Below are 27,223 nucleotides of genomic sequence, written 5' to 3'. Positions count from 1 at the left end.
CCCTTAGAGGGACTTAATTCGTATTTTGTTTACACCGTAGTTTCTTAATGAGGTGGAAGGATGATCAAAACGGTTCCCCATGGCTCAGTGGCGAGGAAGCCCGCAAGGTTACCCTGCGGCACAGTGACTGCCGCTCTCCTGCACGGAGGGGGCAGGTGTGCGAGAAGTCGCGCTGGCTCAGACCTGGGCTCTGGGGCTCTGCTGATGGCCATATGCAGACAACCAGGGAAGCATGAAAACGTGGCAAGAATATTATGATGCCCCCCAGAGTGCTCACCCCACCTCCAGCTATCGCTAGCTCAGATTTCTGGAGCGTGATGCAGTCTGTACTTTAGCAACCCTCTCCAGATTGCTCCCGAGTACGTGACCACTCTCCCTTAAGTTTTTTTACACTCGCAGCAGCCTTTAGTGAGGTGTTGTATAGCTCATGGCCCCACCACGCTATTGACCACCTCATTTTGAGCCTGCCCTCTATCATCTTCATTTGACAATCTCATGTCTTGTACTACAAGACACAGTTCACAGTTGGCCTCTATCTACTTTCTCCATGCCACTGACTCTTACGCATCTACTGTAGTCCCCCTGCCCATACAAATCATCACTTTTCTAAAGAGTGCCAGACTACTCACATATTCTTCATATGGAAGATACCCTACACCTCAGATCTACCCTGCCACCCATTTCTGAACCATCTCCAGCCCTAATTTAACCTGAAAGGAGGAGACCAGCACGCACAGTACGGACAAACTAACATGGTGCGATGACATTTTTCTATTTTGGTCCCTATTCCTTTCCTAAAAAATTCTAATGTTTGATTCACTTTCTTTTGCTATTGATCATTACTGTGCACCAGGCGGACACTGTTACAGATACACCTGCCGTACGCCCAAGTGGCGTTGGTCAGCTCAAAGCCCATGTTTCCTACCTGAAGCCTGGACTGCCCACCACCACCACACCTATCGCTGAACATTTACAGACATTGAATTTCTGCTGCAATTTTATTGTCCAGTCGCTTCTCAGGCTTGTCAATCTTTGCCCAATAATTCAAGCTGAAGAACCCCAAGTAATCCCCTATCACCAGCAACCTTCCTTAGCTCCCTGCTCCCGCTCCCTCTCCCAGCAGCGGGCTGTGGTGCTGCTGGATGAAGGCTGGGGCAGAGCTGCAAGGTGTCTCCAACTGTCAGACACACGCATAACTCTGGGTCTGCCCGTATCTGCTTCTCGAGGTCTCTGAACCTTCCCGGATTGCAACAAGCTTCCTTATTTGAATCCACTTAGGAACCTGTGCTCCCAAGAAGCAGCACAGTATGAACCCAGGACAGTACATACAGGGCTGTCCTGGAAGCACATGACCATGCAACAGGCAGTTCTGGCAGTGCTCTTTTGTTTGTTCACTAATACTTCTATTACAGGCTTGCTGCTATACTGGAGGCATGGGAGGAGACAGCTTTTACATTAATACCGAGGAGTCATGTTTCATGTATATGCAGCATTAGTTCAGTTTTGTGAAATCAGCCACTCCAGACTCTAAGCCACTAACAAAGGAGATGCGACTGTACTGCAGAAGCGACCGCAAAAAACTCCTCTCAGTCCCCAGCGCTGCCCTGTGCTGCTTCAAGCACTAAGCAGAAATAACCACAAGACTGCTCCTGTTTCCTGTTCCTGCAAGTCCTGCCAGGCAACACAACACAGTGCTGCGAGCTGGATTTTGTTCTTTCCAGCACCTCCCTGTGAGCTGCAGTTCTGCGGGTGGCTGTGACGAAGAGACAAGAGTCTAGATGGGGCTGCAGAAACCTTCCTGCGTTGGAAAGGAAAAGGCCCAGAGCCCAGGGAACATCTTGTTCAGGCTGAAATGCAGCCACCAAAACTGTGCAACTCTAGTACAGGCTGCGTCACCTGGGGGCTGGGACTGCCATAGTACGATCAGCTTAGTAGATCTGAGGTTTGTTCRTAATTAAACCCCATCCCTGATGCCTTGTTAGTGTCACTGTCGCTTACCAAGGTTTAACTACAAGAAATGTGCTGCTACATGCCAGCCACTCCACTTACCCCAAACGTCCACTGCTGTGACCCACCAGACCCGTGGCATTTCATGAGACGYGGTGGATCAGATGAACGAGTTTCCGAAACATCCAAGCAAAGGAGATTATTTAAAATCAGCTCGTGGTCTTCGTTGTAAACCCAGATCTGAAAGAGGAAAAGCATTTATCATGAAACTTTCAGGGCAGCTGCCTTACATCCTTTGTCCAGCCACAGAGCCGGCGATGTCAGATCTGGATGTCAGAAATGTGCCTTGTAATTCTCACTGCCCCTCTGCTGCCTTTTCCCCAGCAACTGAAAWGCAGCTGCAGCACTCTGTTGCCTTCCCAGCATTACCCCGTGCAGAGGCACCAGTAGGACAACTTGTGTTCTTGCTCTGTACTAGCGTTTTTTCAAAATTAGGCAGCACTCCCATATGTTCCTCCTGTCCAGACAGCTAGACAAGACACAACGGACAAGCAGATCTCCAGGCAGGTGAACGGCCACTCTCTGAGCCAAGTCATTAAGTCAGGCAGTAAATCTTCTTATCCAAAGATGATCCTTTAGACATGAAGGAAGGTTGGTGGATTGCCTCAGCTACATGCARGAAGCCAGCACGGGGGCCAGAGGGGGAAGCTGGGCAACAGCAGATGGCACAAGAGCTGTGTGGAAGCAGCTTGGCAGGCACACAAGGCAAAAAGGCATCTCCAGCCTTCTTGGAAACTGCTGCATTTGGCCAGAAACATGTAAGAATTTGCTTAACTAGTCCCTGCACTGGTCCTAGGGTCCTGCTCCTTACAGCCAGTGGCCTAGCACGCAGAGACCTTTGCTCAGATAGGAAACGATCTCCGACATCCAGACGCTATCAAAACTTTCCAGATCGCTCTCTGGGGAGTGTGAGAAATTGCTGCTCTACCATACTCATGCTGAAAGCTACATGTTTCACAGCTGACAGGTTTATGCCCTCTCCATTCCCCAGCCAGGCTGTGTTTGCTAGTTSTGCCAGGGTTAAACCTTCGGAGGAGATCAGCCCTCCCACTTTGCACACATTTTGTTTCAGGGCAACAGCTGACTAAATGAAAATGCCTTGACCTGGACCTCAACAGCCTACACAATATGCCAGAAGCTCACGTGGTGGTGGGAATCGAGTTCACATCTGAAGCTCAACCTCTCTCTGCAGCCTATCTGCATAAAGCAAGAACACATCATTTACATTTGCAGCTATGAATACGTTATGTGACTTGTCTGGAGAACTTCTCTGCTCTCACACTGAAAACTACTGTCACCTCCCACAAAAAGCAGGGACACACTGAAGCTGTCAATTCGTTCTCTCGCCTGTGCTAACCCAGCCCAAGCAGGTACTTGTATTGTCAGCATAAAATGCTGTTGGGCACCTTCGGTTGCTGCAGTTCATGCCCCTGCCCTGCTGGCACTCACTGACCTGGCCTAAACCTTGTTCTGGAGTAAGGCACGTCTGCTGTACCTAAGGGTTCAGGAAAGCTGGACCATCCATTTGGTCTCAACTCTGGGGGCTGTTGGTCCCACCTCCCTCCCTCAGTGCCCTTCAGGCCAGCAAAGACTTGGGCCAAGAACAGTTAGGTAGAGGACCCTGGAACTCTCATAATCAACAGGAGACACTAATCCTTGTGCCAGGAAGCAAAGAAATGGATGCAGCTTTGGTGCGTGCACCTCAGAAACCTCCTAGGTTATACAAGGGTGGAGGCATGGAGAAAGTATATGGGAAAACTGGAACTCAGCAGTGAAAGGAAGATGCCTAGACCATCTGGTTAAATACCAAACATAACTTCTGCGATTCTGAACCCCCAGTGAGGCTCCTGCATTCGCATAGCAACTGGAGAGCATCTCTGAACCTCTCTGGGTGTCGAGCAGGTGAAGGTGCAGCTGGCCAGGTTCCTCCTTCTGCTGCTGCCCTGAGGCTGGCACATAYAAGGAGCAGCTCTGCTAACTCGCCTTGCTCGCCTCCATCAGCTCCCTTTCCTACGACTTCTGCTGCTGTGCGTGAGAAGGAATTGAGCCCCACATAATTGTACCAGAACTAAAGACCTACAGGCATGCTGAGCTCTTTGGCGTATTCCTTCTTTTCGCACTGTAATGATCTCACATAGCTCACAGTGCTGCAGTAACAGTGCCCTCTGTGATTTTTTTCCAGCAAGTCTGTGCGAGTTTTACATTCAAAGTCTCAAATATCAAATTACAGGCAGTGAAGTCAGGCAAATTAAATTAATTGTTGTTGGCATTTTGGTTTTGGTCTGGTGAAGCTAAAAATCAGCCTTCTGGAGGGAGCTGTGATTCAGGACACCATCTCAGCTGGAAGGCATGATTAAAAGGTACACAGTTCACTCTATCACTGACAGCCCCTCAAGGAATTGCAGGTATTACATTAAAGTATATCCTAACATTATGGATTCAGTGTCTTCTAACACACCTTTTCAGTTTCTTTCTCATGACAGGGCTTAAAGCAAGGCAAGATTGAAGAGGAGGAGAGAATGGAGAAATAGCAGGAGCTGCCAGAAGATTATTGTTATTAAAAGGAGAAGAAAGATAGAGCAAAATCCAGATGACAGAGAGAAATAAGAATTGAAAGAATGCAGTGGCACAGGGAGCAGATCTTTAATCAAAAACTGGGTAATGGGCTGCTGGAAGAACACCACACATTGGTTAACATCCAGTGCGATCCTTCTCCAGAAAGGCCTATACAAGCCGGCCAAAATTAACTTCAAGCTGGTTATATGGTTTGGGTGAAAAAGAAAGAAGAGAGAAACAAGCCCCACATTTGAGACAGTTTATAGGTCCAAATTCAGATTCGAATATCAGTACAAACGTGCAGATTAGTAACAGATTTGAGCACGGGGAAAGAAGTCACCAGTGTGGCTCTTTTTTTTTTTTTTTTTTTTTTTTTTTGCATTATATAACCGCAAGCCTTTGCATACCCTGAAAAGTATTAAGTATTTTGTTTCCCTGCCTCCACAGGCTGGAAGGATGATGTTTAGCTCTCACGGTTATACAGGCTGACTGGAGCAGCAGCCCAGCTCACACAGAAGACTGCAATACAGGAAGGAAACCTCACCTGGCACAGAGCATCTGACCTATGAGTAAAGTCTTCTGCTCTCCTTTTCCTTTTGTCAGTGACTTCCTTGGGTTCAGGCTCAAGCCCAATAGYGAAGCTTGGCCTATAACCAGTAAAGAGGCAGGTGCTGCTGCAAAAATGGCAAGTAGCCAGCAGCACAGAGCTAGGCACCTAAAGGAGCGATGTTTTTTCACTAGGCTGTATATGATGAAAAGTCTGTGCTGATGACTGTTGTACTTCTGTCCTTGCAAGGAGTCGCACCTTGCTGGATGTTAATGGTTTTTATTTTGTTTTTTTGCTCTCTCTCATCTTACTAATATTTGTATTTCTTAACTGTGGTTACAGGCTGCCACTGTTGGTAACCAATGCATGCTCTTCCCTCCCTCCATAAGCCCCTATATCCCATGGATCCCTCTCTATTTTTCCATAATAAAAAGATCCTGGACTTACTTTTTTTTGTTGTTTTTTTTTAAATGACGAAATTATTGCCACAGTACAGTTAATATAAATGGACAACAGCTATCCACGCTACTTCAGAGAAAATTCAAGTGAGGAGAGGGCTCAAATGTTACTTTGTCCTCTAGAAGGGTGGTCTATACTGTCATTTCCTTTTGCAAAAATGGAGTTAACTATATGAGACTTTGGGTCAAGTATCAATACGGACATCTGTATTAAAATAAAAGCTAACTCCCAACCTAGACAAAAAAAAAAATCTAGGAATCTGTAGTAGGTAGAAGAGGGAAACTCWTTGCTTTCTGTTTTATTCCATATAATTTTGAAGTATTTATTCCCTAGAAACATCAGCCTACCCTCTGGCTTTCAGAGTGCAGTACAGTGTAATAAAAGGGATGGCTGGCCAGCTGGCACAGCTTCACACATATACGATCTTATTTTGTCTGCAGATTGCATTAGCACTAGAGGAATGTATTGAAAAACTTCACTCCAAAAAATATGAGACAGTAACTGCTGGAAAAACAACCCTTTGCGCGAAAGAAAATCACTGCCATGAACCACGTTGACAGGAGAAGCATTCCAGTACTCTGATCAGTGACAATCCACTGCTTAGATGGGCACTATAGCTTTATACAGTCAGAGAGAGTTTTTAAAAGCCAAAAACTCAGTTTAAGAGCACAAAGAAGCCACCCAGCACTGAGGACGAGCTCTGCCTAGCTATTTGCATCATCACAGCTAGTTGCATATACTGCAGTTCCTGTYATTATAACGATAACATCAGAGCACCAAATGACTTTTGTGAAAGTTTCCAGAAGCAGCAACGCTCGGCGTTTTATAATCATTATTTTAAGCTATTTTATCCAGGAAACCCAGTGTTCACCTGAAGGTCATTCTAAAGCATGTACGTGTTGCCAGTTTTACATTTCAAAAGGTGTGTTCCTGATATTTTGTAGAATGGACAAATTCTTTGTTAGGGAGACTGCGGAAGTGTGTTGCTCAAACTGCTGATGAAACTGAAGCAGCAAGCAGACATCACAACCTGCTCTTCTCCTCACTCACTCTAGACATGTGTGTTGTATCAAAAAAGCGAGTTCACATCCATGATCCAGAGATACAGGGAGAAAGACCTTACAGAAAAATGCAGTGATTTAGTGAGTAGAGCCTTCTACAAACTGTTCAAGAGCAAGAGTCTAAAGTACTTGTTTGGATTTATAAAGTGCTACACAAGTGTTAACAGCACTTTTCTGAAATTCCCTGCTCAAATAAATTATCTTTTAAAGTCATATTCAGCAGAGTACAGATGCACATGCTTAGACACCTAAGCACCATCACCAGCTGGAATGGCAAGAGTCACATGATTAAAGCTTAACATATTGCTAAGTAGATGAAAGCTTAAATTATTCAGATGAAGCAAACACACAGAGGAAAGGTTATAATAAACACAATTCAGAAAGTAAAGCTTAAAAAAGTCAACTTAGTGCATTTGAAAACAAACAGCAGGAAAAAACACACATAGCACAGTGGATTTTAAGAAAAAAACTTGGCTTTAGGCATTTAGGTCAGGAAGATAACAAGCATGCATCAGATATACATTACAAATACAATCTTCTTTAAGCTGCCAAATCACAAATGCTCCCACTAATTTGTCTTGTTTTGGCCATTCTACTTCATTCCAAAACCTTCTTTGATTCTCTTTGCCAAGTTAGTTGGCGGCTACTTCTATTTCTCTTCCTTTGTGGCAGTATCTAGTGCAAAGTCTGCTTCAGGATCCTGGCCTCCTGATCACCACCTCACTAACCCTCGGTATGGCATTTTTGGGTAGAATCCATATCACTTAAGTTTTTTACTTCTGCATTTCAGACACCTCCAACCTTTCATGATCTTTCAAAGTGCTTTAATGTTTTCCATCATCCTTCAACACATTGGTTTTTGTGGTGTGCACCATCTTCAGCATTCTCAGCCTTGCTTCCAGAAAGAGATCAGATATCCTCCTGACTTCAGGAAGGACAGTGCTTGCTTTSACAATGCTGGCAGTCCCTTCACACAACCACTCTTCAACTACAAAACTTCTCATTCCATGTTGGTTTTCTGCTCGCAAAATTCACATTCAACTTCTCTGCTTCTTAGCTTTTGTTACTTCAGACTTCTTTGCACTGACCTTTGTCCTACTAGATCACATCACCTCTCCTACTCATGCCATTTCCAACCACAACATTTTCATTATCCATTCCAAAAGTTGCGTTCAGTTCCCAGTATTATCCCAGACTACTGAGTGTTTCTGTTATGGCTATAAAATGTGTCCTAATATGCATTATTAACATACCTTAGAGGAAGACCCTAATTTTGGAATATTTTCTAGATGCATCACCTGTGAGAACCACTTTTCTTTTGCATTTTATTACTATAGCGCCCCAAAAAAAACAAAAAAACACCGTGTAATGCCACTGTTAAATTCTAGAAAATGGGTTTCTCTAATGTGAATCTTTTTTAACTCTGCTTAAGGATGATCAAATTGAGTTATTATCCATACTGATGATATGATTGCAAAGTTTTCATAACAGCTATTATTTGATCAAGGAGTTAAGTGAGAATTCGGCTTCTCTCTGCAGCCATGAAAGAGAGAGAAAACAGAGTAGGCATAAACTAAAGGTAAAGCAGTCTTGCTTGTAAGGCCAGTCTCATGACTTCAGTGAGTCTGTTGTGTTTTTTTTCCCCCTCCAACAACAGGTACATTAAGTTAGCACTTTGAAGGTTAGCTCTCGTCTAGAAATTGCCAGTATTACACAGATCATTTTTCAGTCCAAAGAATTACAATTAATAAGAGTCTCAAGAAAGCCAAATTTTGTTTTCCCAGCTTTTGCATGTTTTCCCAGGTAGACTGCATCTTACTCCTTACTGAACAGTAGTTTTTCAAGAGAAGATGCTATTTATTCACAAAGCAAAGGTAGCCTGGAACGAGATAAACAGTGATAACTTATTCTGATACCTCAGAGAAAAATTAACAGGCTTCAAAAGAAATCAAAGTGGCATCACATTTTTTCCACAGAAAACACAGCTGAATTTTGGTAATCATTGCCACAGGATACCAAAAACTTATATTGGCTCAAAATATAGTTAAACATTCATGAAAAAACAAAATTCAAAGGCTGTTATTCACAAAAATTCCATCTTTGGCTCAGGAAAAAAAAAAACACACACAGAAAAGTCACAAAAATACTGCTTGCAAGCTTGCTTCCTTGAGCTATCGTCCAGCATAACCACATCTGCACTGTTTGCATTGCTCGCTTCGCCTTCTGCTGCTGGGCATCCTCAAGACAGTGCACTGGGGTACCTGCCTTTGACCTGACCCAACACAGCCTTTCCTGTTAGGCTAAAGGTGTAGGACAGACGGTACAAAAATTAACTGAAAAGACCAACAGACTGGATGTTACCAGAAATGGCAATTAAAGGCACCTAATACTTGGAAAGTTTCTCCCTATTTTTATAGGCAGAAACTATTAAAAAGTCTCTTCTTTCTTTACATTGTTCTCATGCATCTTGAGCAAGACTGTTCAAGAGGATCTGAAAGAAAACAGGCTGAAGTGTATTCTCAGGATTTATTAGGAGAGCAAAGTCTAATGGCATAAAACCATACTGTTGGTTAAATGTACTTGGTTGGAGAACAAAAACACTATAAAAGAAGATAGCGCAGCCAGTTTTCCATGAGACTGGTTGTCGCTTCCTACTACTAAACTCRGTTCATCAGAAAGGGAGCCAGAGATCAACAATCTGAGCATTAATCAGTCTTTCTCGACACCAAAAGGATAACTGAAGTTTGTCTGTGGGAGAAAAGCAGAAGGTTCTGATAAGGGGGAAAAATAGCAGACYTCCTCCAACCATGTGGTGGTTCACCATTAGAAACATCACAGAAGGAGAGGAAGAGAAACAGTGACTGTGAGGACCATCTGTTCTTACTGTGGACATTATCCACGAAAAAAAAAAAAAAACATTCCAGCTTCTTCACTCAGACTGAATGTCTCAGAAAGCAGCTTAGCACCTTTGGCACTGTAAGTGTGAAATCTCTGGTGCCAACCACTACATTTACATAGTCAGTAAGACTTGCTGACTTTCTTATAGCTTATGGAAAGAGAACATACTGGAAAACCTCTATTGCCCTTCTCATTCCAGCTTAAATCCATCCATCTTTAAAACAGGGGACCTACAGTTTAGTCACAGTGAGAGTCCCTCCATATCCCCAAGGCAGACTGATCACGGGGATGTATTTATTGATAAGTTCGGTGCGGCAGCTGGAGAGCATGTGTCTAGGGCCACACCATGTTCACCCAGACATTGCCTAACACCCCTCACACGCTCTCTCTCTGTCATAGCCAAGTGGTGAGCCCACAGCTAGGAGCACAAAGTCCCATTAATTCACAAAGCATACAACCTTTTGTTTGGGACTGTTATAAATACTGTGCTTCTACTGCTTCAGTCCTTAAGATAATTAGTCTCTCTCATACAAAGTCATTATTAGAAATATTAATGAAGATCCAATTTAAGATTGGTCACTTAAATTCACACCCACATCATTAGTTTTTTGTTGTCACTTGTCATTTCTATTAAGGTCCATTTTTAAACCCCCAGACTTTAAACTCTACCATTCATCTCTGCTAATAATCCTCCATACAGCATAACATCAAGTGCTTTCATTGACTGACTGCTGCAGTTTTGTTGTCCTGAAAACCACCGCCCATTTCATAAAATACCAAGTTAGTCTAGCACAACCCACCTGTGGTAAAGCAATGCTGCATTACATTGCATTTATTTAGTGTCTTTGATTACTTTTCTCCTTAGAAAAGATCCATTTTTTAGACTTTGGTCCCCAGGACTCCTAAATTTCAATGCTCTCAATGCAGTTTTTAGTTAGCTAAAGAACTTAAAGGCATTAGGATCTCTCTACCTTGAAGATTATTTTTCTCAGTCCTAAGTTTCTGTTGCCTGGAAGAATGGAAGCGGAATAGCAAAGGCTTTTCATTCAGTAATACAATAACTCATTAGATTTTTCACATCCATCCCCAGTTAAACACCAGATTAGCAACTCACCTGCAACCGAAGAACCTTCTAGATTCCTTAGAACTCCTTCTGCTTAATGGTAAGAACAAATCATTCATTCATCCCAAACCACAAACCACTACAACAGCAGATAAACACAGTGGTACGCTACACAAGGAAGAGTGGACCAAGAAAAAGCCTCGCCGAGTCCCAACATGAAGAATTGACCAGAAGCGCTTCTACAAAGCCCAAAGTGTCAATCAGTAGGTTATGAACTCATCAGAAGCTATCTGCGGTAGTTTTCAACCAAATATAGAGATTCAGCCCATAAAGAAAGGAGATTATAACAGCCAATGCTCAGCACTAGTAGGTACAGCGTACTAAGCTCCGCAGTTTCCTTGGCCAGCCTTGCAGTTTGAAGAATACTCTGAAATCAGCCTCCTTGCACCAAAATGAGATGTCATGCTAAGGTATTTTGCCAGCAGGAAAACATATTAGCAACCTGCAATATGTGCACTACTGTTCGGTATCATTAGGAAGCAAATATACCTGGTTTTGATCATTGTAGTCACATTCGCGAACCACTACCAGTCCTCCTTTCTGACTCGGGTGTCCCTGGGCGACCAAGCATTTATTGGTTTGAAGGTGGTACAACTGTGAAAGGAAAACATAGTTTGATAGACACAGTAAATAGACRTATCAGAGGGAACATATGGTAATGCTTTTAGAAGCTCTAGAACTCAAAGTACTCACAAAAAAAAACATAACAAAAAACCCTCATTCCCTTCTAAAATACCATTTTGTTTTTCAGATAATTTGGAGAAAAGTCAGCATTAAATAATTCYATTTTGCTTTCTAACTACATCAAGATTTCTCTCTCTTTATGGTACAAATACAATACCCACAACATGACAGTTTAGCCTGTGTACTCTGAGCCAGGTTTCTTTCATTTCTGCACTCTCTCCAAAAGTCTAAGGTCACAGGTACTCACTAGCTCAAGAATTTAAACTGTATTGCATAAGCTACATTTACTATAGTTTACCTTAAACATGACATTCCCCTCCCACAGTCCCTCTTCATGAAGTAGGACAACTCCTTTGGAGAAGGAGGAGAAAGKCGGTGCTTAAATACAAATACCTTAACAACATAAGTAACTTTCTGCAACTTGATTTTCAAGAGCATTTACATAACTGAAAAACCATACTTAACAGCTATGTTATTTTAATTACAAATCAGAGAAGGGAGAACTGCGCACACCCAGAATGCCCATTCCGGTTCAAATGAACTGCCTGCCCTGACCTGGAGTAATGAATGTGGTGTTGGCATTTGGCCCGGGGGAACAGGTTCAAGTCAGGAGCCCATCCTGCTGATGCAGATTGGGAAGCATCTACCACCAAAGCAAACAAGGAGGTTCCTAGCAAGTCAGCAGCATCTCTCCTTGTCTGGGCAATGAAGTCCCCCCTAAAAGTCACCTAAGAGATTATCTGTAGAGCCTGAAGATTTGTCTGTCCTCTTCTAACAGTCCAAAATCATTAAGATGTTGATGAGATCCCACAGAGTTACCCAGCACACCAACATGCCTTTATTCTGGCTTCAAATTGGTTTCTATTACCTACATAGATGTGCCCTGAACTGGCGGCCAACAGAACRCTTCCTTTCAGCCCAATTGTTTTTTTCCCCTCCCTAATGTGCTGGGGAACAGCTATTTAGGCAACAAATACTGCCTGCACCCCAAGCACTGTGCTGCAGGCAGCAGAGGGTGCGAGCCCAGGTGCAGGGGAGCGCATATGCCACTGGGTATGGGCATGTGTGAGGGGTGGCAGGGCTCCATGTGTGGCATCTGTATTAAAAATAATTGTTTCCAATTTGGAGCCAAASGGAGAGAAAAAAATATTTGTTGCTGTCCTGAGCTTGAGGCCAGGCTGACTGCTTTGCAAATTTTGTTTTATTATGAACACACAGTTGCCTTGACCTTTGTATTGATTCTGCAGGGCTTTTTTAGAAATCAAAAGACACTTCCAATAACATGCTAGGAGAACTACGCCATCACAAGATAGCAAAAATTAGAAAGTATGTATCAAATAGCATTCTTCTCTAAGTACCATCCCTGGCAATAGCTGTCCCAAGACACCATCTGCCTCCTCAAGTGCACCCTGTTCCTCCTATTCCCTACACACATCTAAAACAAATTATACAAATCTCCTAAGCAACATTTCCTCATACCCCAGAGATCTCTAGGTACAATCTCATTTACATCATAACTCTCTCAACACTAGGCTTTCAAATCATACAGCTACATGAGTTTTACATAATTTGTCCTTGTTTTTATTGACCATGATGATCAACATTTGATAACACTGCTAAGAACTGTCACAATTTGTGATTATTACAGCTCTTCCCAGCTGTCAAACCACCACTTATCTCCAGCCCAATTAGTTTTTGAGAATAAGCTGGGATTTGGAGTGATTCATTTCGAATCCTGAGAAGTTTGGCACATAGTGGTGACATTGGCTGATCATTCTGTTCCTTATAGGCATCTGGAGCTAGTTTATATAATCAGAGCCAAAGCTGACTCTCCCACAATGCTGGGTATAATGCTCAAACCCTGGAGAACCAAGCTGAGGAACTGCATTTTTCTGTGTCTTGCCTCCCGCCTTTTAAAGGATACACAATCTTTTTAAAAAAATAAAAAAATAAAAACAAGAAATCATTGTTAGGAAGGCTTCTCCTTTTTGTGGTTGCCGAGACAATTGGATCCCTCAGGAGCCTCTCCCCATGTCAACATTTCTTTAGCTAAAAATCTGTCTGAATAAAAGCAGAAAGCCACTAAATTTCAGGGGGGAAAAAAAATGTCTGCCTAGAGGAATACTTGGACCGGCTCATTATATCAGCTGTATTCAGGGAAACTATTCATGTTTGCCCCRATGAGTAACTTTAGAACTGGGATACAATTAGAAAGTATTGTGCAAAGCCTGGGTTCCCAGACAGCTGCTTCCAAGCAAAAATCTGATTCTGCCCATAGGTTCTGCGAGAGCTCAGGGCCTCCAACCTGGACCTACTTGCAGGACCGGCAGCCGTCAGATTCTGCAGATGGTATTACGCTGCCCTTGCGCGGAGGGCTACAGTCACGGCTTAGTGGTTTCAGTTACTGAGTTAGGCTGGAATCTTTTATTATCTGTAATCTATGTACACATGAAATAGTTCATTCAAAGGTCTTCTCTTTCACAGAGGAAACCTTGATAAAGYGCTCTCAGCTTTGGAATTATCCATGATTTTTGGGAAGCATAACAAAACAAAACAAAAACCCTTATATCAGCTAAATTTAGCGCTGGAGAGAACAGACACAACTCTGGCTTTGCCTGCATACAAATCCATAAATACAGGAGTCARAGCTAAAGGGTGAATCTTTGTCCAGATTTTCCTTGTGAATACATGTAAAAATATATTTCCCCACTTCTACTCTGGGGAAGGGGGGGAAGCAAGACTCTTTTGTTCATTATCTAGGAATTGAGAATAAAAGCCTCATTATCACTCTCAGATGCAAATGTTCATCTTTGCAGAAAACTGTCCARTAAAAGAAAGGAGTTTGGAAGCTAATCACATTGTTCTCTTATCATAAAGCAACAGTGTATGAAAATTGCAGGTCATTTCTCTCCATCCAAATCCAGCTACAGCACCAACAGCCAAGAAAGAGCACCCTAAAGACTTCAAAACTTCAGCTCAGAGCCTAGAGGTAAAAGGCCTCATTGAATAGTATCTAGTCTGAAGACACCCTGAAATATAGATTAGAGTCAGATTAATTTACCTTTGTCCAAAGACACAAAATTAGTTATTTTCAAAACAAAATCCGTTGCAATACTAAAACTCTGTGCTCTATGGAAGTGCATTATTTTACGCATTATTGAAGAAATCTTGAGATTCTTTCTGAAAGATAATTCACAAGACAGACTTCTGTATTTTTAAGAAAGTTTATCTTACCCTTCCACGCYGGATTATTTTTGGTCGTTTTTGCGCTCTATTAATAAAAACTGGCTGCTGAGCTTTGGCATTGGGGCCAGATATTTGCATCTCAGGATAGATATTATCTAAATACCACTTAAATGACTTGCAGTTCAATCTTTTTCTCAATTCTACACGGTCGGTAATATTTCCATAGTTCCTCGTCCTTAGCTCAGGTCTCAAAGCAAAATACTGCTCCTGTATTTAAYAGAAACAGAAAAGAGGGGAATGTCAGATTACTTGTTTCCAACTTTTTCCCTATTTGCAGAATCCTCAAAGTTTTGTTTACAGTAGGCAAGCTTCAACAATATTTTAGAAATAACCTACAGAACTTGATTAATCTTATCACCCACAGAAAACCGCATTCTGTATTATTTCTAAAACCCACTTTTAGGAGCAACTAGTGCAGTTCATTTAGTAAACATGCATCTCATGTTGCTAGTGATTTAAATCATTAAGTCTGAAAAGTTACTCTGAAACTATCATTATGAAATTCCAGTGTCTATTTTGGCACAAGAAGAGGGGATTTATTTTGCCTAACTCTGAGCTAGTCCTCCTAGACTGCTTTTCTGAGYGGCCTGCACAACACTTTTCAGTCATGATTGTGCGGACCTATTTCAGATGCTAGCTTGAGGAAGAAACAAGTCAGCCCTACACTCCACTGGCTATAAAGGCACCCTAGAGCAATTAGCTCAGATGCAGATGTGTATGCATATTATCATCATCCTCATTTAGGCAAGGCTTCTGTTAAGAAGTTTGATTGTCCAGTTGATTGTTTTTTGTTGTTTTAGGTATATTTTTTTTCCTCACCCCCAACTACCAACCTTCCTACTAGGACAAAAGAATCATGTATAACAACAGCCTTATAAATGGGACTGTCTTGCCAACTTCAGTGGACCATGGATTTATTCCCATGCACATGAAGGATCAGGACCTTCACCAGGGCTGCATGTGAAGCTGCGTATTTTTCCCCCCACTCATTTACATCATCTCCAGAAAGGCTCCTACAAACAACATTATTTTTTCATGTTTTAATTTATGATTGTACCCTGAATGGTACCTGATCAGGCAAGGATGAATTAAGATTCTGGCTGAATGTTAGCTTCGGCTCAACTCTAACAGACACRGTGGGGACAAATAGGAATACACAAGTGTATAATGCAGCCAGCTGAAACTAGAAGAAAAATCCCCTTGTAGATTCTTGAATTTAGCTATCTTTACGGGGCTCATAGAAAAAGCATTTTATTTGYGCATTAACTAATTTACTAGGCATTATTTAGTTGTCAGGGCACTAAGCCACGGTATTTTGTTSACTGAATCCGTACTAGGAAAGCAGGAATTTACTAACAATGTTCTGATAATTTTCAATTACCTGGTGTCATCTCACACATCGGTGTCTGATGACAGACAGTATCATCTCAAGACAGATTACACATTTGTCCTTGCTGAGATCTTTGAGCATTTAGATGAGTGATGCATTACTGCTATTTTAATAGCAAAGGGAAATGTTAAATACACTGGAACGCTGGAAAACTCCAGGGAAGTTTGGAAATAGACTGGACAACACTATATCAGAAACTGTTCTGCTACTTCAATTGATTCTTTTCTAGTTAAAGTTCAAATTTTAGAATCCTCACTATTTCGCATTATTTATTTCAACTGCATACATGAACTTACACCTTTTCATAACTGTCAAAGCAAAAAGCAAATTTTGCTGTTTCCTTTCCATCATGCAGTTTTATTTAYTAAATACTGGTATTTGTTCTTTGCTGTAGAACAGGCCCTCTAAGTCTTATCTTTGTGCTATTTATCATACAATCACTTCAGTAAACGATATCCATTTGGCACAAACATTTGAGTTACATTTGTAAGAATAAAAGTATCTCCAGACCTGCCTTTCATCCATACATTTGTGATAATGATAGACTGGCAGCTATCARGGAATTAGATTAGAAACAGCTGGAAAAGGTCAGAGCACAAAACTGATAAGAGACCACTAGAATCAGTGGTTTAAGTCRTTATTGGACAAAGCAGTATTAGTTGGAAATAACAGAGTCAATTCCAACCTTCCGAGAAAGCCATCATTAATCACAAAACAACTGCACCCAGACACCAATAAAGGGAAAGTGTTAGATCAAATCTACAAATGCATTATAAAGATGGAGAATGGAGATAAAGTTAATGATCCCTAATAGGTTCCTCAGACTGACAGAACATCAAGATAAAGGATGGGTTTCAAAACACAAACCTCTAAGAAATGTAAAACTAGCAATATATATATAAATTGCATTTATATATATATTGCAATTGCATTTATATAAATTGCAAATTTATATAAATATAAATTGCAGGGACTATAGGACCTGGCTACAAAGCAAACCCTGTGGTCTCACAAGGCAAAACGACCTGAAGTATCACAGAGAGATCAGGGCTTCACAAAAAACTGGTGAAAGACCCAATCTACATTTAAAAACAACAGTAYCCAGGTCTGAAGACAGGGAAAGAATACTGCTACCCATGAATCCAAAAGTCAATCCCTATTGACCCACCATGGCTAGACAGRCTCCAAAGAATCAGATTGCTAATTAAAACAAAAAGCAAACAACCAATAAAACGCCCATCTCATTGGCGTGGAACCTGAAGGCACACAGCAGTATAMGGCTGCCATGTAATATCGACTTGGACATGGAACAATGCAGAGCTTACAAGAAGCTCATTCATCACATCTTACTTCATGAAAAAGGCACAAATCAGTCTCCTGAAGGCATCAGGAACAAAAATGAAGGCAGGAGTAACAGGGAGTAAACTTGAGCACTCAGAAGCTACACCACAGTCCTGCAGAACTCAGAAATTTATACCAAAATAAAYATCAGGAAATCAGAATACAGAAGCAAGCTCTTATTAGGAATGGCAGCAGACCTCGCCATAAAACAATCCTTTGCCAAACAAGTCAGTTAACCTCATTTTGTGGCCTGRAAATGTGTCTTACCTTATATTCATCCATCCACACATGTGCCAGCCTCAGAGAGTTATGAGCCATAGTGTCCTGTCCCCCTGGTGAGCCATAGGGGCGTCTTTTACGGAAAATGTGTCCCACCCTGGAGCAGGGGATGATCAGAAGTCTACCCCCACACATCCAGATCTGTCCACACAAAAGCAGAACATACCTCATTGTACGGTATACTGACAAGGCTCACTACCTCCTCCCCTTCTTCAAGAGATACTTAGGTAGGTTTATGCGTGATGACGGGTTTAGATGTCAGCACTGTTGTCCTACATGCCATGCTTTCTGACAAGTGAAATTATTAGATTTTCAAGTTAGAAAAGACCATTTTGGTCATATCATCAGACCTTCCACATAACACACATCATGCCTTTCGCAAAACACAAATATGATATTATTCTAATGTCTTACGCTCTAACGATCTATTAGAAGATAATGAAATATGTGGCCTGGGATTCAGCTTGCAGATTAAGATACCTAAATATATTTGCCTACAGGAGAGTTACATGTCTATGCTTCCATGACAGATAACGAAGATCAGTCAATACCATCAACGGAGCCTGGAGAGATTTTCAGCCAAGTATAAGAACCTATTTTAAACAGTTRTTTGTCTCTGTTGACTATATGGGAACTCAGAAATATTGCTCACATTCAGACACTACATTTAGGGTGTCTTAATCAAGCTCTATTGCATCCCAATTTATTTCATTTACACTTTACTTCCATTGACTACTTATGTTTTTCTATTCAAACTTCAGCTTCCAACGAATTAAAATCATTGGACCTTTGTTGGATTAACATGTTCTCTGATCTCAAAAAGGAAGTCTTTTCACACAAGCAGTTTATAATCAAGTCACTCTTAAACCTCCTCCTGGGTAAGATAAAYAAACTGAATTTCTTAACAACACTCTCCCAAGGAGGCAGGGCTTCCAGACCTTATAAGCTCTCTGARTACAGTCCAATTTTTCAAAGCCCTTATCATCAAAACTTGGTGTATTACATAGTAACAACAAAAATTTCTCCATCTCTGCTCCCTGCTCTCCTATTCATACATCTATTGATTACATTTTCTTACTAAAAATAAAATTTCCAAATTATTCAGTACACACGCCTTTAAAGTCACTTCAATTTATGAAGCCCCTATTCTTATTTTTGATCTCTATTCTTGATATCTCTTATGACAATTAGACAACAGATTTCTCTGAAAAAAATGTAACTAACTTTTAACCCTCTTTTGCATATTTGTCAATGATGTGCATCTCATTTTTGGGCAGACTTGTCAAACCTATTGATGAATCAACTTTACAAAACTGAAGATGTAAACATGACATTGAACATAAAAAATTTTGCTTTTCTTTCAGGGGAGTGACAGTGAGGAAGAGATAAAGATATAGCAACTCCAATGAACTATCACTTTAGAATCACCTGATAACCATTTTCTCATTATTTTTCCATCCAAGCTGATTCTTTTACATGCTTCTTCTCAATCTACTTATCAAAAATTACATTTCCAAGCCCTCCAGACAGAGGCTGGAGTGTCTGGCATGCCCCACAGAAACATCACAAACTTACTCATAGTCATTGCTGCTGTGAGCCATATGTCTGCCTTTAACTGGCTTGTGAAATTCATTAGACAACTCATAAGCTCACTGCAGAAGTTTACGTGACCAGTATTTCCTGTGCTTCTTTAAATGCATATGAAATGCCAGCCAAACAAAGAAAAACCACAAACTTAACTATACAGCTCAAAATTCCCTTAAACCTTCCTGTTTAAACTTGAAGATTATTGTAAAGGCTGTTACTGCGTGCTGAAGGCATCCTTTCCGGGGACAGAAGTRCCAGTTAGTGTGCAAACAGCTATTCCATTGCTAAAGAGTCTGTACATAGAGAAGTGAAGAAGCCAAACACTGAGGTTCATACTCCAATATACATAAAAGCTAGATTACCCGAAAGGATATTTCCAGGTTTTCTCCTCCCCAGATGTCCATACCACTATCATACTGTCCAAGTTCATTAAAGTACTCACGATCCATAGCAAACAGGCCTCCAGCCATAGTAGGTGACCTAAAAACAAACATTGAAAAAAGTTCTCACTTCATTTTAGACAAAAACACTGATCTTAGCTGAATCTGCTAGTTCTAAATCTTACATTTAGACCTACAGAAGAAAGTTTCAATGCCRCAGACATCAAAAATCAGTAGATCACACTTTTATAATCTCAAAATCTATTTTCAAAGGCAGATCTGTAAGTAGTATTTGTGATCTTTCATTATTCCATCATCTATAAAGCAAATTTTTTGAATAAAAGAAAAACTGATTAGAACTGAGGAAGAAGGATGGGTCAGGTAAGGGAAACAAAGCGGCTGTCTCTTTTTATTCCAAAAAGAGAGAAAACCTGTGCAAGTTTGGAGTCCTTCAAGTTTTCTACAGTGAAACTTAGAAGCTTCCTTTAATTGGCTTCTGATAAAGAGAGATCTGATTTCCCCTACAGCTAGAAACAAACTAAAGAGAAGTGTACCCTGGAGTGAGTGTGTGTGTGTGTGGGGGGGGGGGGGGGGGGGACGGACAGAAGTGCTCTAACTTGGTTTGTGCAACACCACAGCGAGTTTATCATCACGGCACTATGATCGGTAGTTTGTACCCGGTTCTTCACAACTGACAGAAGTTATCTTCTCACCTAGTCAGCTACTTAGACTAACATGTATGGAGGCACCGCTTATTTTACATAGCAATTCTATGGAAATATATAGACTTACACACAATAAAATGTTCTTCCCCCTCTTACAGGGGCAAATTATACAGTCTGGGCCTGACCCAACTGGAGGAAAGAGAGCAGAATCCAGAGCACACATTATTTCCCAGATTAAATTAGATCCAGTAGTAAYTCCCTAGCTATTTGAAACAAGGTCCAGACTTAAACTACATAAGCCAGGAAGGCAAGAGAAATGCCACTATCTCATAGATTAAATTTAAATACCAGGAACAGCGTTGTTTCATCACTGATGAAATCATCAGTTTATTCAAAAACTTACAAATCTTGTATTTGTATATGTTCTCTTTGGGATTCCCCAGTTTTTTTGTCTTGCCTGTACATTACTGGAGCAGTGCTKTATTTTGTAAAAATCTGTATACGATCCCTGTTCTACAACCCATACACTAAATTGCTCTCGGATCATCAAAACTCTCACTTAATCAGAAAATTATGCCCTAGAAGATTATACCAGGGAATAAAAACGCTTCAAAAACATGACATATGATAGTGGCTGTGAACAGGCATTTTCTCATTCTTGTTAGTAAAAAGCTGTGATTAAGCTAAGCCTAAATCTGGATTTCCTTGCTTGATCCCACACAATTTTCTACTGCAGTTTGTCACCTGAAAATCTGTGTTGGAAGGTTATTCTGTTTTTCCAGACCTGACACCAAAACATTTCATTTTGAAGGTCTTCAGACCATTAAAAAGTAGAACTTTCCATGTGATGGAAAGCCATTCTCAAAAGTTAAAGAGCAAACTAGGAGCAGGCAGAGAGCTCTAAGTAGGAAAGCCACTTTGACACTCAGAAAATTTAATCATCTTAAATGATGAGACTAAGTTCTCTGGGTTTTCCACAGTTTTTCYGAAAAGTGAGTTGAAGGAAGGCAACAGCAGTGTTGATTACAGAGGGAACTAATCCTCAAGTATGCCTCAGATTAACCCTGACAAAGGCTCTTAACAGAATTAGGATTTTAGGATTTTCTATGCTGTCTCCCCCTAAGGATTTTCCCAGTCTGTCCTTTCCTTCTGACTTCAGAAACCACCACAGCGACACTTTCCAAACAGACTGACAAGCCAGTCAAACTGTTAAGTAACTTAAGAAACCTCCTGGCTCCTCAGAGCAAATCTTGTGATGGGCAGATGGGGAAAGACCAACTGCAGAGCTGTCAGACCACAGCACAGAGAATGAAAGAAAAAAAAAAAAACAAAGAAGAAGAAAAAGATGAGAGCACCCAGTTTCTGCTTCACTTTACAAATCTAATAAAAGCACCACATCCTGCAGGAAGTCAGTCTGTCTTGAAAAAAGTAAAGCTCTTCCTTTTTACAGGACCTGAATTCTGTACCGAGATGGAGACCTGCAACTAGAAGCAGCACAATCAGCTCCTTCCCGTTGCTCTGCCAGCATTAGCCTTTCTCATGAAGGGTTTCACAGTGGGACAGCTTCTGCTCTTGTGTCTGCACTGTATGTGCTTGCTCATGAAGGTGTCTACCGGCATCATTTTATAGCAGGGTTACATGTCCAGTAGGAAGACGACACTGCCCGTTCTGTACGGGTCAGGCAGCCATCAATGGRTAAGAGATTAAGGAAGGTGCTTTCAAGTCCTAGCGTTAAGTTTTACCGAGACTTTTGTTTCAGAACAACTCTCTCAAGCAATTCAGACCACAAAACCACTAAGGACAGGCTTCCAACAGCCTGACAGTTTCAGGCATTTGCCACATTGTGCAAAGACACAGTTAATGTTTTAAACATGGTTTTCACATCCACGTGTGTTCAGTTAGGAAGCTTTATGACAAAATAAATGCTTGTCTGAGAAAGAGTAATGTAAACAAAATCAAAAGATGTTGACACAGAAGACCATTAAAATGCTCTGATAGTCCCTCCCATCAGCTATGAAACCATCTTCCTATTACCACAAAAATATTCTTCCAAATTAGCAATTCATTAGCATTTCATCACAGAAATTTTAGAGCCTATATTAGAGGGATGTGCAGGCTATCAGTAGAGCAAATACCTTTATCAAAAATCATCATTGTTAGGCCAGACATTAACAGACTGGAAACAGAAACACACATCAATGAACAGTTAAAAATGAARTTATTGGACAGATTTAGCGCAGAGTAACATAAGCTCTTTAAGTTTTCTATCTTCAGCAAAAGATGGCAAAAGATGCTGTTGTATAAGCATTCTCTAAAGTGTGTTTTCTTGACCTAATAATACAGACATATTTAAGCCAAGATTAAACACTAGAAATTAAATTGAAGCTTAAGAAACATTCCTGATCAACTATAGGTTACACAGAGCCGACTGACTGCTTCGCACCACACGGGAGGAACCTTACTTGATCGGAGCCGTGGCTCCCTCCGGTCCTTCCAATTCGGACAAAGGAACAAGGTCCCATTTAAAGTGCAGGCCCCAGTTAAAGCCTCCACGCACCACTGGGGAAGAGCTGTAGCTAAGCGTGTCGGCACTGATGATGTCGATCACGGGGCACACCACAGTCCTGCGATCTTCTCTGATTGGCGTCAGCAAAGGTTGCAACCACATCTTGTTCACCTCACAGTGACTGTCCAGGAAAACCAGCACTTTTCCTAAGGAGGCCAAAGCACACGAGATGCAAAGGTCGGTGGTAACATGAAAGGCACAAAAACACATATTTGCATCGGCAGCAGAGTATTGACAGTGTCTTCACCATGCTGCGCAACAGAAGGGAATCACCATCTGCACTCAGAAGAGCTGACAAACTAGAGGCTCCTCAGGGATTAGTTCAGTCACGAAGGCAGAAGGTAAAGCCTGGCTATTCACATTTAACTGTGAATCGCTCAAGTGGGCAGTTATTTACATTTCCTTGGCAGGATTTTGTAGTCRGCAAATATTCCACCTGGACTCAGCGGAGGTATTGTACATTAAATAAAACATCATGATCAGCCCACTAATGCTAAGAGCCCAAGCGATGCTGGCCGAACATCCACAGCGCAGGGCATTTGCCCTAATGCATGGCACCTCTCAAGTCTGATTTAATACTACCAAGGGAGCTGATGATGACAAAGATGGGTCAGACAATCATCCTCGGGACACAGCTGTTCCCATCTACTGACTATAACCACCTTGGGCTCTCTTTATATCAGGCTTCAGCATCCATCCAGTTACTGTTGCAACTAAGATCTGTGGATTTTAAGTCAAACCATCCTAATCAATTGATTTGCATTCCTTCATAACTCAGACCACAGCGCTTCAATTCCTGAATACGACTAAATGTAGAATATCTACTTATTTCATCAGCTTTACAGTTACTGTGGATTCATACCAGTTTAAAGGAGAGTAAAAGCCCTAAACTGGCATAGCAAAATCCAGTGTTAGACCAACCAACATTTCAGTCATGAAAAACCAATCCCATTAGTTTACATGAGATTATCTGCCATGGTCGGGGAGGACAGTTCAGTCCATGAGAGATCTTCACGCTGAGCTGGTCTAAAAAGTCATTAAGTTTTATTGCACAACATAAAATATATGCAACTTTAAAATAATGTGGGAAAGAGCTTTACAGAAAACATCTCAAACACAAACATAATGAGTTACCCATTAACAACAGACAGTATTTGAATGAAGGGAGAAAAACAGACTCTAGCAGTTCAGAAGAGCAATAAAATGACTTAAAATTGCACTAAGTCAAATGAGTCSTAGCACAGTTTGGAAATTGCAATCACAATTTTCTTTGACTTATGCCATTACAATACTAATGAGTAAACACCAATTAAGAGACTTTATCCAGCACTCAGTAATTATTCGAGAAAACAGCACATACTTTCTCAAATGCCACAGAATTTAACCAGGAAGCATATTATGGTAAAATGCACACAGCTTACATAAAGCACCAGATACAGTTTATCCCAATTAACACTCACTGCAACAACAGGAAACCTTGCGTGAGAAACATTTCAATGAGATGGGTGAATTAGAAGCCAGTTTAAATTTTGCTAAACCTTAATAAGGAAGCAGATTGCCATTTTAGAGCAATAGCTTTCACATGCAAAAGTATTCTGCAAACACAATATCCAGCTTCGAAGGAAGTGTTTGAGACAACATTCTTCCAGAGCAGGAATAAGAAAAATTCTAAGTTTGTCAAATACTGTTTTTGTTTTACTATTTCACTGACCCATTCTAAATGGATTAACTTTTTTTTTTTTTTTTTAATCAAAAATAAACTTACAGGGGGAGTAAAAAGACAAGCCAATGCTTCAGATAAGGTTTAAGAGATTTGCTCTAACTGGGCTCCAAATTTGCCAAGTCACTATTTGGCATACTTCAGAAAAATTTCCTGAAGTTAGTTACAAACTATAAAACCACTGAATTTATTATATCTATTCTACATTTACGTATAAGCAAGAACCAAGTCCTCCTTGTTTCCATCTCACTAAGTGGGTAACAGAAAAGCCTCAGGTGAGGAATAATTCAGTAAAGCTATAACGAAATGCTGCAGAAGGTTTCATACAGATTACRGCCAAGAGCATGATGGAAACATTCAAATACACAGGTAATGCTAGTTGAGGTCTGCAGTCATCACCATACAAGTATTACTGAAGACACCTTGTTTAGCTGTTGCAACATAGTTTAACTAAGGGCAGCCAAAGAAAGATGCAGGTAACTTAAAGTAGTCACTGACATCTTGTAACAATCGTTCAAATATCTTTCACCTAAAGTACCATTATCCAGAAATCTTTCCCTTGCTTTAAATCGTGTAGCTTGAAACACAGCGTGACACACAGATCCCCCCCCACAGTGGGCTAAAGCCATCACATACATCCAATATTCAACATCGGAAAGAGCTGCACTACAGGAAAGGGAAGTCACCCAATTATATATGGTCAGAGTATGCAAGGAAAGGAGAAAGAGGAAGGTATACCTGTGGCATGAGAGGCTCCAATCATCCTTCCTCGAATCAAGCCCTCCCGCTTTTCATTTCTTACCAGCTTTGTGGTTTTTGGAAGTTGACTTTTAACATATTCACTCAGGTCTTTCTTCAAGTCAGCTGAGAAAAGGAGAACACAAGTTCAACAACTGGACACAAGCTTTGTGAGAGCTTTGCTTYGACTAAAGTCCCCAGATGTCCAACTCAAAGGGGGCTGAAGAACTCTACCAGAAAGCAGTCCCCAATACAGTATAGCTTCAAACCAAACTTATCAAAAAAAAAAAAAAAAGTTAGTCATTCCACACCCTACACTTGCTCTCCACTTCCTCTGCCCATTTTTGCCATTTTATACTCTCATTATCCTTTTAACTGCAACACTTTYCCCCCGCTGTAGTGTGGAAACCCACATGGACAAAGCGGGCACGTATCCTGCATGGGAAAGGGCGACTGACCATATATTGGCCTTCCACAGTGCCCACTCTGCTGATGTGCTTTTCCTCGTATTTTCCCATCCAGCTTGTCTATGCCCTGCCACCACATCAGGCTTTATAGGTAGCCTTAGTTTCCTAAATACAGACTGTATTGCCTTTTTTTTTTTTTCCTCCCTGTTTGCAAAAACTTTAATACAATATGACTCAAGTTTTAACTGAAACTCTATGCTAACAGGAATTACTGCTGCTAAAAAAATAAATAAATACAAAAAACCCCCCACAACATACTCTCATGTGTGCACAGAGACATTTTTCTTCCAAATTATTCTGATAGTGGCAGCATGATATCTGTAGCAAAAGTAAAGGCGGCCTTTTCACAGAGACAAGTAACTCAAATCACTAGCGTTCCATATACTGAAGCAAACACTGACATCTTTAAAAAGCAGCATGAGGCCATCTTTCATTATCTGTACCCGCCTGCTTGGTAAAAGTTCAGGTTTACAAAACAATGATGTCCAACAGCAGGAACAGAACTACAACTTGCTCACAGGCGGTTGCTTTCTAACATCCAGAAGAATCAAAGACACTCCTGGCAAGCACGTGCTTTTGAAAGACAGTAAAGATCATCAAAGCCTATAAACGCTATTGTAATTTAAATAATATTAATGGCAGCTGTAACAATATTCCCCACCCCCGCCCCGAAGATAGTAGCTTCCAACATTAAAGTAGGCAGCAAGCTTTTACCGTTGAAGAGAAGAGGGACAGATGAAGACTGCAGTAATGGAGAAATTTAAGTTATTAAGCCTATGGAGAAATAGAAAGGAATACAAACTGAGGAAGAAAGAGCAAGTCGGTTGAGATTTTATAGAGAACCTTGGTATAGATATACAGATTTTCAATAGAGGAAATTCTGGAATAAGATTATTATTCTAATGAATATCAGTTCAAACATCAAAGTTACTGTTAACAAAATTAAATGCTAAAGGAATATACATGGAAGCTAGAGCTGTAATCCCCAGGGAGTACAAGAAACTTCAACAGGAAGACTAAAGAGCAAATGCCAAGAAGCAACCAAATGTTAAGATCTCAGTCTCTGCTCTGCCAGGTGGCTTTGCAGATCATGAATGAAAATATTCCACATAGAATATTCCCTAGTACCATATTTGCTATGGCAAAGAAAAGTCTCTTGAGAGATGCACACTGGATTCAAATAGGTCACAGGGATTCACTCTCCCTCAGTCTTTAGTGTGACATAATATGCCAGAGACATGAAAGATTTTTGAAGGAAGTCTCCTAGAAAGTTGAGTAAATTAAGTTATTCCTCTAATGCTACCCAGTAAGGGATGCCTTATTTGAGCATACCCCAGGACCAGAGAAATGCATCTGATTTTGTCTCTACGGTAGTACACACAGATCCACAGTGTCCCTGGAACACTTTCCAGATAACTTTTAAAGAAAAAGTTAATGTTCCTTCCCCTCACTCCAGATGGGCTTCAGCTTCATGGCCACTGGGAGGACCAATTTCTTCCAACATAAACC

At 41.0% G+C, this 27,223-nt stretch overlaps 1 protein-coding gene across 2 annotated transcripts in view; it reads right to left on the bottom strand.

Annotated features, from left to right (window-relative positions):
* GALNT11 (polypeptide N-acetylgalactosaminyltransferase 11) overlaps positions 1–27,223 on the bottom strand; it is a 38,405-nt gene that overhangs the window by 1,052 nt on the left and 10,130 nt on the right. The window contains exons 4-10 of one of the 2 annotated variants that reach the window (XM_026091589.1): positions 25,248–25,373; positions 22,686–22,935; positions 19,541–19,658; positions 17,580–17,732; positions 14,570–14,788; positions 11,141–11,245; positions 2,050–2,187 (exon numbers count right to left, since the gene is read on the bottom strand). In XM_026091589.1, coding sequence (XP_025947374.1) covers positions 2,050–2,187; positions 11,141–11,245; positions 14,570–14,788; positions 17,580–17,732; positions 19,541–19,658; positions 22,686–22,935; positions 25,248–25,373 — 1,109 coding nt within the window. The remainder of the gene's footprint in view (positions 1–2,049; positions 2,188–11,140; positions 11,246–14,569; positions 14,789–17,579; positions 17,733–19,540; positions 19,659–22,685; positions 22,936–25,247; positions 25,374–27,223) is intronic. The other variant, XM_026091590.1, reaches the window with a different exon arrangement.

Source organism: Apteryx rowi, unplaced genomic scaffold, assembly GCF_003343035.1.
Source record: "Apteryx rowi isolate R43461 unplaced genomic scaffold, aptRow1 scaffold_91, whole genome shotgun sequence".
NCBI classification, from domain to species: Eukaryota; Metazoa; Chordata; class Aves; order Apterygiformes; family Apterygidae; genus Apteryx; species Apteryx rowi.
Note: the sequence above shows the minus strand (reverse complement) of the source record. Positions and strands in the feature narration are given on the sequence as shown.